Source organism: Gekko japonicus, unplaced genomic scaffold (assembly GCF_001447785.1).
Source record: "Gekko japonicus isolate JY-2015 unplaced genomic scaffold, Gekko_japonicus_V1.1 scaffold4463, whole genome shotgun sequence".
NCBI classification, from domain to species: Eukaryota; Metazoa; Chordata; class Lepidosauria; order Squamata; family Gekkonidae; genus Gekko; species Gekko japonicus.
The window spans coordinates 49258-62026 of record NW_015168798.1 but is presented as its reverse complement, the minus strand read 5'-3'; the positions used below and the strand labels follow the sequence as shown (position 1 = coordinate 62026).

At 51.7% G+C, this 12769-nt stretch overlaps 1 protein-coding gene across 1 annotated transcript; it reads right to left on the bottom strand.

Annotated features, from left to right (window-relative positions):
* Nucleotides 1-4340: 4340 nt before the first annotated feature.
* On the bottom strand, nt 4341-12115 carry TRAPPC1 (trafficking protein particle complex 1). The gene is made up of 4 exons (XM_015415707.1): nt 12017-12115; nt 7956-8026; nt 7405-7543; nt 4341-5368 (listed from the first exon to the last, which is right to left on the bottom strand). The coding sequence occupies exons 1-4, from the start codon at nt 12113-12115 to the stop codon at nt 5240-5242; spliced, it is 438 nt and encodes a 145-aa protein (XP_015271193.1). The 3' UTR covers nt 4341-5239.
* Between the last annotated feature and the right edge of the window lie 654 nt (nt 12116-12769).

Sequence of the window (12769 nt, the reverse complement as noted above, 5' to 3'; positions counted from 1 at the left end):
ACAGAAACTGCCCTTTTCCCAGAACAGCTCTGAGAGAACTATGACTTTGTAAGAAGCTGTCTCGTAGCAGGCCGGACCACTGGTCCGTGCAGCTCAGTACGGCCCGCTCTGACCAGCAACAGCTCCGAGACTTCCTGCAAATGGCAATCGAATCTGGAACCTTCTGCATGAACACTGGAAGCCGCCTTATACTAAATCAGACCCTTGGTCCGTCAAGGCGAGCGGTCTCTCACGTCATGCACTGCCAAATTCTTTGACTGGAGATGCCGGGGATTGAACCCGGGAGGACCTGCGGCAGGCCAGTCAGATGCTCTACCACTGAAACACAGCGCATCTCTGCACGTATCCTTGGTCCATCAGGGTATTGTCTACTCAGACAGGCAGGGGCTCACCCAGGGCCTCAGGCAGAGGTCTTTTGTGTCACCTAGTGTAGGATCCTTTGAGAGCCAGTTTGGCATAGTGGTTAAGTGCGCAGACTCTAATCTGGGAGGACCGGGTTTGATTCCCCTCTCCTCCACTTGCAGCTGCTGGATGACCTTGGGCAAGCTGTAGCTCTGGCACAGCTGTCCTTGAACAAGAGCAGTTTCTGTCAGAGCTCTCTCAGTGCCACCTACCTTAGAGGGTGTCTGCTGTGGGGAGGGGAAGGGAGAGGAGTTTGTAAGCCGCTCTGAGACTCTGAGTGAAGGGCGGGGTATAAATCCAATCTCTTCTTCTTCTTTACCTGGGACTTTCTGCCAGCCAAAAAAGATGCTCTATGAGCTATGGCTCCTCCCCAAAACATCTTCCCCCCCACCTTGGGCTGCAGCTGCTACTTAATCACGCAACAGAAAGACAGCAGGGGGAGACATAGGTCCCGAGGGCGCTGGCCTTCTTGGCGTATTTCCTTCTTCTCTCTGCAACATGAAGTTGACCGCAGAATACTAAATGTGACCATTCAGCTCAATTTGCCACTATAAGAAAAAGAAGAGATTGGATTTGTACCCAGCTCTTCACTCAGAGTGGCTTACAAACTCCCTTTCCCTTTCCACAACAGACACCCTGTGAGGTAGGTGGGGCTGAGAGAGCTCTTGACAGAAACTGCTCTTTTTTCAAGAACAGCTCGTCAGAACTGTGGCTTGCCCAAGGTCATCCAGCAGGTGCAAATGTAGGAGTGGGGAATCAAACCCGGTTCTCCCAGAGTAGAGTCCGCGCACTTAAGCACTACACCAAACTGGCTCTCTGGACTGGCCACCACCCAACTCTTCCACCCAAGAGAATCCAGTCCAGGATGTCTCACAAGTGAGTGGATGCAGCTGTCCGACAGGTGGGACCTTGGTTCGGTGCGAGAGCATTTGCTTGGCATGCAGGAGGTCCCAGGTTCAATCCCCGGCATCTCCAGTTCAAGGGACCAGGCAGGAGGTGATGGGAAAGACCTCTGTGCCTGGGACCTTGGAGAGCCGCTGTCCTTCTGAGGAGACAGTCCTGACTTCGATGGACCGATGGTCTGATTCAGTAAAAGGCAGGGGCCACCAGGAAACCTGGGCTATCAGGACAGTTAATGGCCGTGTCCACACTGGCGGCTTGGCGCGATATGGTGCTGCCTCCATTTGAACCAATTTAAAGTGTTGTGGGGCACATCAACCACACAGCACACCCTGCTGCGGGTTATTGCAGCTCCTCAGCCACGGAGCACACTGCCAAAAAGATTCCAGAATTCATGCGTGCGCATAGGAGCACATGTGCACGCATGTGCACATATAGGTGATTTTTTTAAAAAAAGACACCTCCCTAGCGGCAGAACAGATCTGCGGGTTCAGACTGCCAAATCCGTTCTGCATGCGCTGCCCCGTGTTCAGACATATGGCCACATGCGATGACTGCATGGGGAACCGAAAACACCACTTGTGATGGGGTGGCTTTTTAACCCGGCTCCAAGTCGTCCTGTGACGGGATAAAGTACGGCTGGGGAACGCCTGATGGATGCGTCTGTCTGACTGCGCCCATTTGATCCGGAGGGGAGGAGTGCCTGTGTCCGGCCAAACTGCCCGTGTGATCACGGCCATTGTGTGGATGTTCACTACTTTCCCTCTGGCTCACACTGCAGCACCTACAAGTGGCAGTTGTAATGGAGGGAGAAGCGACCACCGTCAGATTTCATGCATAATTGGCCAGCCCCGCTCCCACAGCCTTGTCCCTTTGGCCAGGTCATCAGGTCTAACCGGGCACCCTTCTAGGCTACTGGGAGGCAGGCACCTTTCAAGTGACGCCAAACCCAGCACAACATAGAGGATGAGCAAAAATGCAGCTTACTTCCCAGTCTACCTGGAAATTTTCAAAGCTGGAACGCAGGAAGAGCCCCGCTGGATCAGACCAGGGAGGGTCCCTCTAGTCCAGCATCCTGTCTCACAGTTCCTCTGGAGGGCCAACAACAGGGCAGAGAGGCCGAGGCCTTCCCCTGATAAGAACCCAAGAAGAGCCCTGTTGGATCAGACCAGTGAAGGTCCATCTAGTCCAGCATCCTGTCCCACACAGAGGCCAACCAGTTTCTCTAGAGGGCCAACAACAGGGCAGAGAGGCCGAGGTCTTCATATGAACATCAGAAGAGCCCTGCTGGATCAGACCAGTGAGGGTACATCTAGTCCAGCCTCCTGTCTCACACAGTGGCCAACCAGGTCCTCTGGAGGGCCAACAGCAGGGCACATAGGCGGAGGCCTCCTGGCTCTGGGATTCAGAGGCTTAGTGCTTCTGAACGTGGAGGTTCCCCTCAGTTACCATGGAAGAAGATTGGATTTGTACCTCGCCCTTCCCTCGGAGTCTCAGAGCGGCTCACAAACTCCTTTCCCTTCCCCTCCCCACAACAGACACCCTGTGAGGTAGGCGGGGCTGAGAGAGCTCTGACAGAACTGTCCTTCAGAGAACTGACCAGAACTTTGGCTTGCCCAAGGTCATCCAGCAGGTGCAAGTGGAGGAGTGGGGACTCAAACCCGGTTCTCCCAGATTAGAGTCCATGCACTTAACCACGAGGAGCTGCGGTGGCTCAAGTGGTTAAGACGCTGAACTGCAGGCTGTGGAAGGTCGGTAGTTCAGCAGTTTGAGACCCGAGTGTGCCACATGACGGAGTGAGGCGCCCATCTCTGGTTCCAGCTCCTGCCAACCTAGCAGTTCGAAAGCAAGATATTGCAAGTAGATAAATAGGTACCACTTCAGTGGGAAGGTCACAGCGTTCTGTGCGCCTTGGTGTTTAGTCATTCCGGCCACATGACCACGGAAACGTCTTCGGACAGCGCTGGCTCTTCGGCTTGGAAACGGAGATGAACACCGCAACCCTAGAGTCAGATTCGACTGGCTTTCGAGCAAGGGAACCTTTACCTTTTTACTTAACCACGACACCAAACTAGTAGCCGTGGACAGACGTATCCTCCCTAAATCTGCCTAATCCCCTCTGAAAGCTGTTTATTCCTGTGGCCATCACTGCATCCTCTGGCAGCGAATTCCACATTTTTAATCACTCTCTGTGTAAAGCAGTCGCTTCTTTTGTCCCTCCTGAAGCGACTTCATTGGATGCCCTTGAGATCTAGTATTTGGGGAGAGGGACCGAAAGTTCTCTTTGTCGACGCTCTCCACTCCGTGCCTCATTTTATAAACCTCTATCACAGTTGTCTCTTTTCTAAACTGAGAAGTCCCAGAGACTTTTCAGCCCTTCATCTCGGCCGCCCTCCTGTGTACATTTCCCACCTCTGCAGTGCCCTTTTGGAGAGACGGCGGCCAGAACTGCACACCGGTCTTCCAAAGGAGGCCACGCCATGGAAGCCAGCTTGCTGTCTGGCACGCAACTCTTTCCGGCAGCTTAAGAGGCCGGGGACAAAAATGTACTTGCACAAAAGGCTCCCCCAGCCACGGGCCAGGTGATTCCGAACAAAGGACGGCGGTTAATGCGGGCACTTAGGTGGAGGCCTGCGGGGGCCAGCCGATGCACGCTTGCGCTTCCCCTCCTTTGATGCAGCCCCAGGAAGAGACTCCTACTGTGTAAAAGCTTGAGACTCGTATTTTACATTTATGCAGAGGAAGGGGGGAGAAAGAGAGAGAGAGAAAGAGAGAGAGGGAGAGAGAGAAAGAGAGAGAGAGAAGAGAGAGAGAGAAAGAGAAGAAAGAGAAGAAAGAAAGAGAGGAAAGAGAGGAAAGAGAGGAAAGAAAGAAAGAAAGAGAGAAAGAGAAGAAAGAGAAGAAAGAGAAGAAAGAGAAGAAAGAGGAAAGAGAGAAAGAGAGAAAGAGAGGAAAGAAAGAAAGAGAGGAAAGAAAGAGAGGAAAGAAAGAGAGGAAAGAAAGAAAGAAAGAGTCACCATCATACCAGCTTTGGGTTTCTGGTTTACTGGTATGGATACAACTTGGATCTACCGTGCATCTCTCAGCCCAAGGACTGCTCAGGGACGTGGGGGGGGGGGGCGGGGGGATGACCAAGGTGCTCCGTCTTTGCAAGCCAGGAGAGGCCTCTAGGCCACGACAACTGGGGGGGAGGGGGGAAGCTCAGCTGGCTGCCCAGTAAAGCTTGGCAAATCCGTAGTGACACCCTCTCCCTCCAATCCCCACGGGAGACCGCGATTATGCAAGGCCAATCGGAGGTCGCTTGAAGATTCCAGATGCACCGCTGCCGTTTTAATTCATGCAAGCCGGTGTGTGTGTGTGTGTGGGGGGGGAGGTGAGGATCATTTCCAAACTTCTGGAGCTCGCCAGGCCCCTTCCCCCGTGTTGGAAATCAGACGACCGACTGCTCAACCATCTTGTTGTGAGCTCCGTTGGGCCTGTAGGTGCTGCGTCCCTTTGTGTCCAAGTAGCCCCGGGGGCATGAGATGTCGTGGCCAGGATGGATGAGCGGTGAACTGGAAAGCAGAAGGAATGGGCTATGAATAGAAGGGGTTTCTTTTGGGGGGGGGGAAGCGGCAAAGAAGAAAACCTTCAGAAACAGAAAGAGTCTGGGCTGGCAAAGGACTGTGGGTAAGAAGGGGAGAAACAGCCCAGCAAATGAAGAGTGGCTGTCCGGATCACAAAGAGAGCAGATACTGAGCCAAAAAAAATCTGCTTTGGGAGCTCCAGAGCATTTTTTGGGGGGGAAATAACATGAGGCTCCTCCCACTGAAAGTTATCCAAATGGGACTTCTTGGCCCAGGCACGGTCCAGAGGCGCCACTGTCCTGTACGCTGTCTGACAACAGTCCACGTGCATCATGGGAAACGCGGTCCTCGGAACGCAAAGGGCCAAAGTCTCAGCCGGCCCGAGCGGAGAAGAAAGGCAGGCTGCGGACGAAGGAGTCCAGCTTGCTGCAGAAGAGCTCGCTCTGGATCGGCTCGTTCAAGCTGCACAGGGGGTTCTTGACCACGTACTCGACGTAGATCTGGACAGCGGGCGGAAGAACAAGCCGTGAGATAAAAAATAAATAAAACAAAGAAGAGGAGGAGTCTCTACCCAAGGGAGTCTCAGATCAGCTTACAAACTCCTTTCCCTTCCCCTCCCCACAACAGACACCCTGTGAGGTAGGCGGGGCTGAGAGAGCTCTGACAGAAACGGCTCCTGAGAGAACAGCTCTGAGAGAACTTGTGACTGACCCAAGGTCACCACAGCAGCTGCATGTGGAGGCGTCGGGAATCAAACCTGGTTCTCCCAGATGAGAGTCCGCACCCCACCGGACCCTCTTTGGCTACTCCAGAAAGCTGGGAACCGGAATCTGCCTCCCGAAGGAGTGCTGCCGTTTTGACCTCCACGGAGATCCTGGGCTTGTTTGATTCTTGCTAAGGGGGTGCTGCCCCCCGCCCTCTCAAAAGGAGCGGTGTGTCTCTTGCCCACACTGCCACGTGAAGGAGAATACCGACAGCTGTCCCCTCTGAAGTGGACACGTAGAGCCTCGGCTTTGGGTGCCAGGCAATGCCTGCTGAGGGTGTTCCCTTTGGGAGGCGCCTGGGGTCACGGACAGAGGTCAGGAAGGGTGACTCCGCTGCGAGGCTGGCTAGCAGGCTGAGCAAACGGCCCTCGCTTCTGTCCTTGCTAGCAAAGGACACCAGGATGATTGGTGTTGTTTTTTTTAGGGGAAAGTCGCTGTCTGCGCAGTGACAGACCTGACCGCAGGGAATATTTCACTGAGGCTAGAGGACAGGCTGTCAAATGACAATCTCCTGCTCTCCTGACTTTTCCGCCAACTATGCAAAACGGGATCATCCACGAGGGCTTTTCTGCACAGGTCAAAGAGGTCTGTACGGTCACGAAATGGCCCAGAGCGTTGCATGGCTAAAAGGATAGGGAGGGTGGCCTCTACTACACTATTGCTGCCAAACACTGCAAGTGTGCTCCAAACCACTTAACGTATCATGTTTAAAAGCTTATGCATGGTTTCAGCTCTGAGATTTCTGCTTGGTTCCAGATTTTTTTGCAATCCAAACACCACTGCACTCCAAACTGTTTACTGGATGTCCCATCCTGGGTGTTGTTCTTAACTTAATCTGCAATCCAGAAAGGTGGACTATAAAGAACGGAAGAAAATTAATAAATAAATCTCTGACTGCCTGATTCACCAGCATTCATAAGAACATCAGAAGAGCCCCGCTGGATCACAGCAGTGGTTCCTCTAGTCCAGCATCCCGTCTCCCACAGGGGCCAGCCAGTTCCTCTGGAGGGGCAGGAACAGGGCAGAGAGGCCGAGGCCTTCCCCTGATAAGGACACCAGAAGAGCCCTGCTGGGTCAGACCAGGGGGGGTTCCTCTAGTCCAGCATCCCGTCTCCCACAGGGGCCAGCCAGTTCCTCTGGAGGGGCAGGAACAGGGCAGAGAGGCCGAGGCCTTCCCCTGATAAGGACACCAGAAGAGCCCTGCTGGGTCAGACCAGGGGGGGTTCCTCTAGTCCAGCATCCCGTCTCCCACAGGGGCCAGCCAGTTCCTCTGGAGGGGCAGGAACAGGGCAGAGAGGCCGAGGCCTTCCCCTAATGTTAAGAACATTAGGAGAGCCCTGCTGGATAAGACCAGTGGTCCCTCCATCCCAGCCTCCTGTCACACACAGTTTCCAACCAGTTCCTCTGGAGGGCCAACAACACAGAGGCCGAGACCTTCCCCCTCAGGTTGCCTCCTGGCTCTGAGATTCAGAGGCTTCGTGCCTCAGAATATGGGGTTTCCCCTCAGCCACCATGGCTAGCGGCCACTGACAGACATCCTCCATGAGTCTCTGTAATCCCCTTTGAAAGCCCTTTATTCCTGTGGCCATCACTGCATCCTCTGGCAGCGAATTCCACATTTCAAAGTTGTCTTTCATTGTGCCCGCCCCGAACCTACTGCCCCATCGGCTTTGTCGGACGCCCCTGAGTCCCAGTATCCTGAATCCGAACGCGTGCCTGAAAGTGGGAGCTCTTTCGGGCCCGCCCCCACCCACGGACCTTGCCCCACTCACGTAGCTGTAGATCTGGTGCAGCACGTCCCGGATGTTCCCCACCCCGAGGTCTGTGTTCATCACCACCTTGAGCCCGGTGGGCGTCTCGTAATAGTGGAGCTTGTACTTGCTCGTCTGGAAGGCGAGGAAGCCGTCCTTCCTGGGGTGCGGCCGTCAAGGAGAGCAAAAGGGGTCGGCGAGCCTCTCTCCCCGCACCCTGCAGTTCCCTAAAAGGCTTCTGGCCTTGACAGAAATGCCTTCATCAGCTCACGGTGCTGGGAAGGAGCCACTGAGTCGCAGCTGACCTATGGAGACCCCGGAGGGTGTTGAAGGCAAGAGATGTTCAGAGGTCGTTTGGCATCGCCTGCCACTGCACAGCAACCCCCGACTTCCCTTGGCGGCCTCCGTCCAAGCACTAACCCTGGCTGGCCTTGTTTTGCTTCTGAGATCAGACTGGCCTGGAAGATCCAGGCCAGGGATCAACAGCTCATGTCAGAAAACCAAAGCCCACTCCCTCCCCACCCTCCCCTTATAAGACCACAACTCTGCTGTCCTCGAGGCAGAAAGGATACATATCCAGCGGGCTCATCTTGCTGACGAAAGAGCGAATGGAAAAGAGCATGCCGTACATCAGCTTGTACTCCTGCAGGTAAAAGCAGCCGAGAGAGAGAGAGAGAGAGAGAGAGAGAGAGAGAGCGGCGCGGCGCGTCCCGGAGGGGGAGCTCTCGGTCGCCGGGCGGCGTGTCCCTCCATTGTCGTCGTCCTCCCCCCGGGGAAGGGGGAGGGAGGGAGGGAGGAGGGGGGGACAGGGAGAAAGGGTGAACTTCCAGAACAAGGACTCATTTGCCACTCTCTGGTGCCACACTGTGGCCAGTCGGAATATGACGCTCAATGCAACGTTTCTTCCTAGGTAAAGGTAAAGGTTCCTTTGCTCGAAAGCCAGTCGAATCCGACTCTAGGGCTGCGGTGCTCATCTCCGTTTCAAAGCCGAAGAGCCAGCGCTGTCCGAAGACGTTTCCGTTGTCATGTGGCCGGCATGACTAAACACCAAGGCGCAAGGAACGCTGTTCCCTTCCCACCAAAGTGGTACCTATTTATCTACTTGCAATTTCTTGCTTTCAAACTGCTAGGTTGGCAGGAGCTGGAACTAGAGATGCGAGCTCACTCCGTCATGCGGCACCCGGGTCTCGAACTGCTGAACTACTGACCTTCCACAGCCTGCAGTTCAGCGTCTTAACCACTTGAGCCACCGCAGCTCTAGCTTCTTGCTAGAGCAGTTACAAATTCTTCTTTTGAAAAACCACGCTTAAAAAAACCCCACCCAAGTAAAATAGTAGTAATATCGATAGTCACTAATGAAAGGTTCTCTATGATTAGGGAGGAATGCTGAAATAGGGTTTAGGTAGTTATATTTAGATAGGCATTGTATTTTTAGACATAGTCTATATTTTCTGTATATTCATAAGCATTTTGTATTTTAGGAATTATTAAAAATTTTAAAAGATCCAAAGTATGACATTTGCTCACATATCTTGCTTTGCCTCTTTTCTTCCAGGGCGGGAGTTATGAGGTGGCACTGCGTGGCATAAGCCCCTTCCCAAGAGGACAGGCGAACCTTTTTGATTTTTGGAAATGCCTAGTTTAAGTGCTGGAGCTTAAAACATCACTACATCTGAAGCTGCCTTATACTGAATCAGACCCTTGGTTCTCAAAGTCAGTATTGCCTACTCAGAACAACAGCTGCTCTCCAGGGTCTCAGGCAGAGAAAGGTCTTTCACATCACCTGCTGCCTGGTCCTTTTCACCGGAAATGCCTGGGATGGAAACTGGGACCTTCTGTATGCCGAGCAGATATTCCACCACTGGGCCACGGACACCTGTCTTTGACATCTGGCAAGAATATTCTGGTGTATTCTGAAGCATCAGAGTCCAACATACCTGAGGGACTGCCTTTCCCCATATATACCCCAGAGAGCACTTCAGTCAGGGTCACAACACCGATTGGCCCTACCAGGTCCCAAGGACGCCAGGCTGGTTGTCACCAGGGCCAGGGCTTTCTCGGTGGCGGCTCCACACTGGTGAATTGAGCTCCCAGAAGAGATCAGGGCCCTGCAGGACCTTTTTCGCAGGGCCTGAAAGATGGAGCTCTTCCACCAGGCCTTCAACTAGGAGCCGCCACCACCATCACCATCATTACTACCATTATCTTAACAATAAAAACCTGGTGCCTGGTTTATCACTGATAGCCTGCGCTCGCCGATCATACTGAGAAAGACCAATGAGCTGAATACCAAGTTAATTTACAGAATCCATAACACCATCTATATATTATAAGACAACTGCTAGCACTTTAATATCAATGTAATATTGTTTTAAATGTTTATGATATTTATTGTTACGATGTTTTACTGTGTAAGCCACCCTGGGCCTGCCTTGGCGGGGAGGGCAGGGTATAAATTTGGATGAATGAATGAATAAATATATACCCCGGAGAGTCAGTTTGGTGTAGTGGTTAAGTGCGTGGACTCTAATCTGGGAGAACCGGGTTTGATTCCCCACTCCTCCACTTGCACCTGCTGATGTGACCTTGGGTCAGTCACAAGCTCTGGCACAGCTGTCCTTGAAAAAGAGCAGTTTCTGTCAGAGCTCTCTCAGCCCCACCCACCTCACAGGGTGTCTGTTGTGGGGAGGGGGAGGGAGAGGAGTTTGTAAGCCGCTCTGAGACTCCCTTGGGTAGTGAAGGGCGGGGTATAAATCCAATCTCTTCTCTCTTCTCTAAATAAATAGTGTGAATCTTCTTCTCTCTGCATATGCATAATTTTTTTTAAAATTTCCAATTTTTATTGTACTTAAGATTACAGTACAAGCAAAAGTGAAAACACCAAAGCAGAACATGTTCTCAGAGCAGTGAGTTACAGTAATTAGCCTGGTACACAGAACGTTCTGTAACATTTATCACCTTTACAGATACAAACAACTGTAATCTGTGCAAGAAAAGGTATCATTTTACACAGTACATGATCCTACAGTAAATCAGACTAATTACCGTAAGTAGAGTGGGTACTGTAAAATTCAAGAAGGCATAGAAACGATCAGGGCTCTTTTGTAGAAAAAGCCCAGCAGGAACTCATTAGCATAATAGGCCACACCCTGACAGCACAGCTCATTAGCATATTGGGCCACACCCCTGACAGCACAGCTCATTATTTATTTATTTCAACTTACTACCCCGCTCTAACCCCCTAAGGGGTCTCTGAGCGGCTACAGTTACTCATTTATCCCTAACCTATGGCCACAATCAATAGCATATTAGGCCGCACCCCCATGTTACCAGAAGTGTGCTCATCCAGCCACACCCACCTTTTGCTTCTTATTCTGTTTACCTTGTTTCTTGTCAAAACCCAGGGCCTTTTTGTAGCAGGAACTCCTTTGCATGTTAGGCCACACACCTCTAATGTAGCCAATCCTAATGAGTTTCTGCTGTTGGGTGTGGCCTATTATGCTAATGAGTTCCTGCTGGGCGTGGCCAACTTGGGAGCCAGCCGGAACTCCGTTCCTGTGCGTTCCTGCCCAAAAATAGCCCTGGAAACGATAGACAAGTCTAAAGGATGCATTATGGAGGTGGGGCCAAGTGTGGTAACTGACATTGGACGGGAGGAAATAATGGTCTGCCATATTTCATATGCATAAATGAGAAAATAAAACCGAGAGAGTTAAAACAATTTTAACTACTACCCTTTTCTGTAACTGCCAGTTTTTGATTTTGAATAAGGAAGTGTGAATCAAGGGGGAGCTGGAAAAAAGAAACCCGTTACTGAAGAAGCTGGAATATTTGATGAAGCACTTCTTTAAAACCTGTTTTGCTCTCCACTCACTAATGTATTGTATAGCTTAGCATCTGAATTTATCTCTCGCAGAACACTGAGCCTATTTGCTTAAACATGCTCACTTTTACCAGAACAGAACACATTTTTCTTTTGAGAACTTAGCACGGAAGAAACTGAGCAATCTGCAGAATCCCCCAAGGCCAACAGAGCCATATATAGTGAAACGTCAATAAGAACATAAGAGATGCCAATGTTGGATCAGGCCAAAGGCCCATCCAGTCCAACACTCTGTATCACACAGTGGCCAGAAATACCAGGGGCCACCAGGAGGTCCACCAGTGGGGCCAGGACATTAGAAGCCCTCCCACTGTTGGCCCCCCCAAGCAGCGAGATGACAGAGCATCACTTGCCCCAGAGCCCCTATCTTCAGGCAGCAAAGTCCCCAAGGCTCTGCCCCTGAAGTTTCTCTCAGTGCCAATGCTCAGCTTGAAAACATCCAGCTGCCTTATACTGAATCAGACCCTCAGTGTCAGCACTGTCTACTCAGACTGGCAGCGGCTCTCCAGGGTCTCAGGGACGCAGCGGTTTTATACATCATCTACTGGCCTGATCCTTTACCTGGAGATATCAGGGATTGAACCTGGAATCTTCTGCAGGCGAAGCAAAGGCTTTTTCGCTGCACAGTCTGCTTTCCATGGGAAGCAACACAGCTAAGCAAAGACTCAGGATAAATGCCAGCACATGGAGGGGATTCCCGTTCAGAGAGCAAACTTGAGCTCTACCCCCCCTCCCCCGCCAGAGCCTCACCTCCTCTTTGGAAATGCCAGCTTGCTTCTTCCGATTCCACTCGCTATAATGCAGGCAGACACCATTGCGGTCAAAGAGGTACAGGTTGTGCACTGTCATCTAGAATAAAAGAGAAAGAAAGCCCCCAATGGTTATCTATCCATTTCATGCATTTTTTTGTTTCTACCCCTCTGCGGAGCTCAGGGCAGTATACAAGGATCCCTCTTCTTCCATTTTACCCAGACAACAGCCCTGCAAGTAGGTTAGGTTGAGAGAGCATCACCGGCCCCAGGACACCCTGCCACAAGAGGCAGACCCAACCACAAAGTGCCAGTGAGTGAGGTCATGCTTAATTCTTCAACATCAAAATGTAATAGGAAAATTTCCCATATAAGATAGATAAGGAGAAAAAGAGATTGGATTTATACCCCGCTCTTCACTACCCAAAGGTGTCTCAGAGCGGCTTACAGACTCCTTCCCCTTCCCACAACAGACACCCTTTGAGGTAGGTGGGGCTGAGAGAGCTCTTGACAGAAACTGCTCTTTTTCAAGGACAGCTCTTATCAGAACTACGGCTTGCCCCAGGTCATCCAGCAGGTGCAAGTGGAGGAGTGGGGAATCAAACTCGGTTCTCCCAGATTAGAGTCTGCGCACTTCACCACGATACAAAAAAGACAGCACTCTTTGTTATTGTAAATTGTGTAAATGATTATGAGTGCTGTTTGGTAACGAGATAGTGTATACGTATTTGTTATGGTGGTTCCAACTGCCCTC

What these genes read in the sequence shown, in the direction of transcription:
- TRAPPC1 (XM_015415707.1), bottom strand. Translation starts at nt 12,115, where the DNA reads ATGACAGTGCACAACCTGTACCTCTTTGACCGCAATGGTGTCTGCCTG. An exon ending in AAGATGAGCCCGCTGGATAT is followed by an intron (nt 7,544 to 7,955) that starts GTATCCTTTCTG and finishes GCCGCACCCCAG; the next exon opens with GAAGGACGGCTTCCTCGCCT. An exon ending in TGCACCAGATCTACAGCTAC is followed by an intron (nt 5,369 to 7,404) that starts GTGAGTGGGGCA and finishes CCCGCTGTCCAG; the next exon opens with ATCTACGTCGAGTACGTGGT.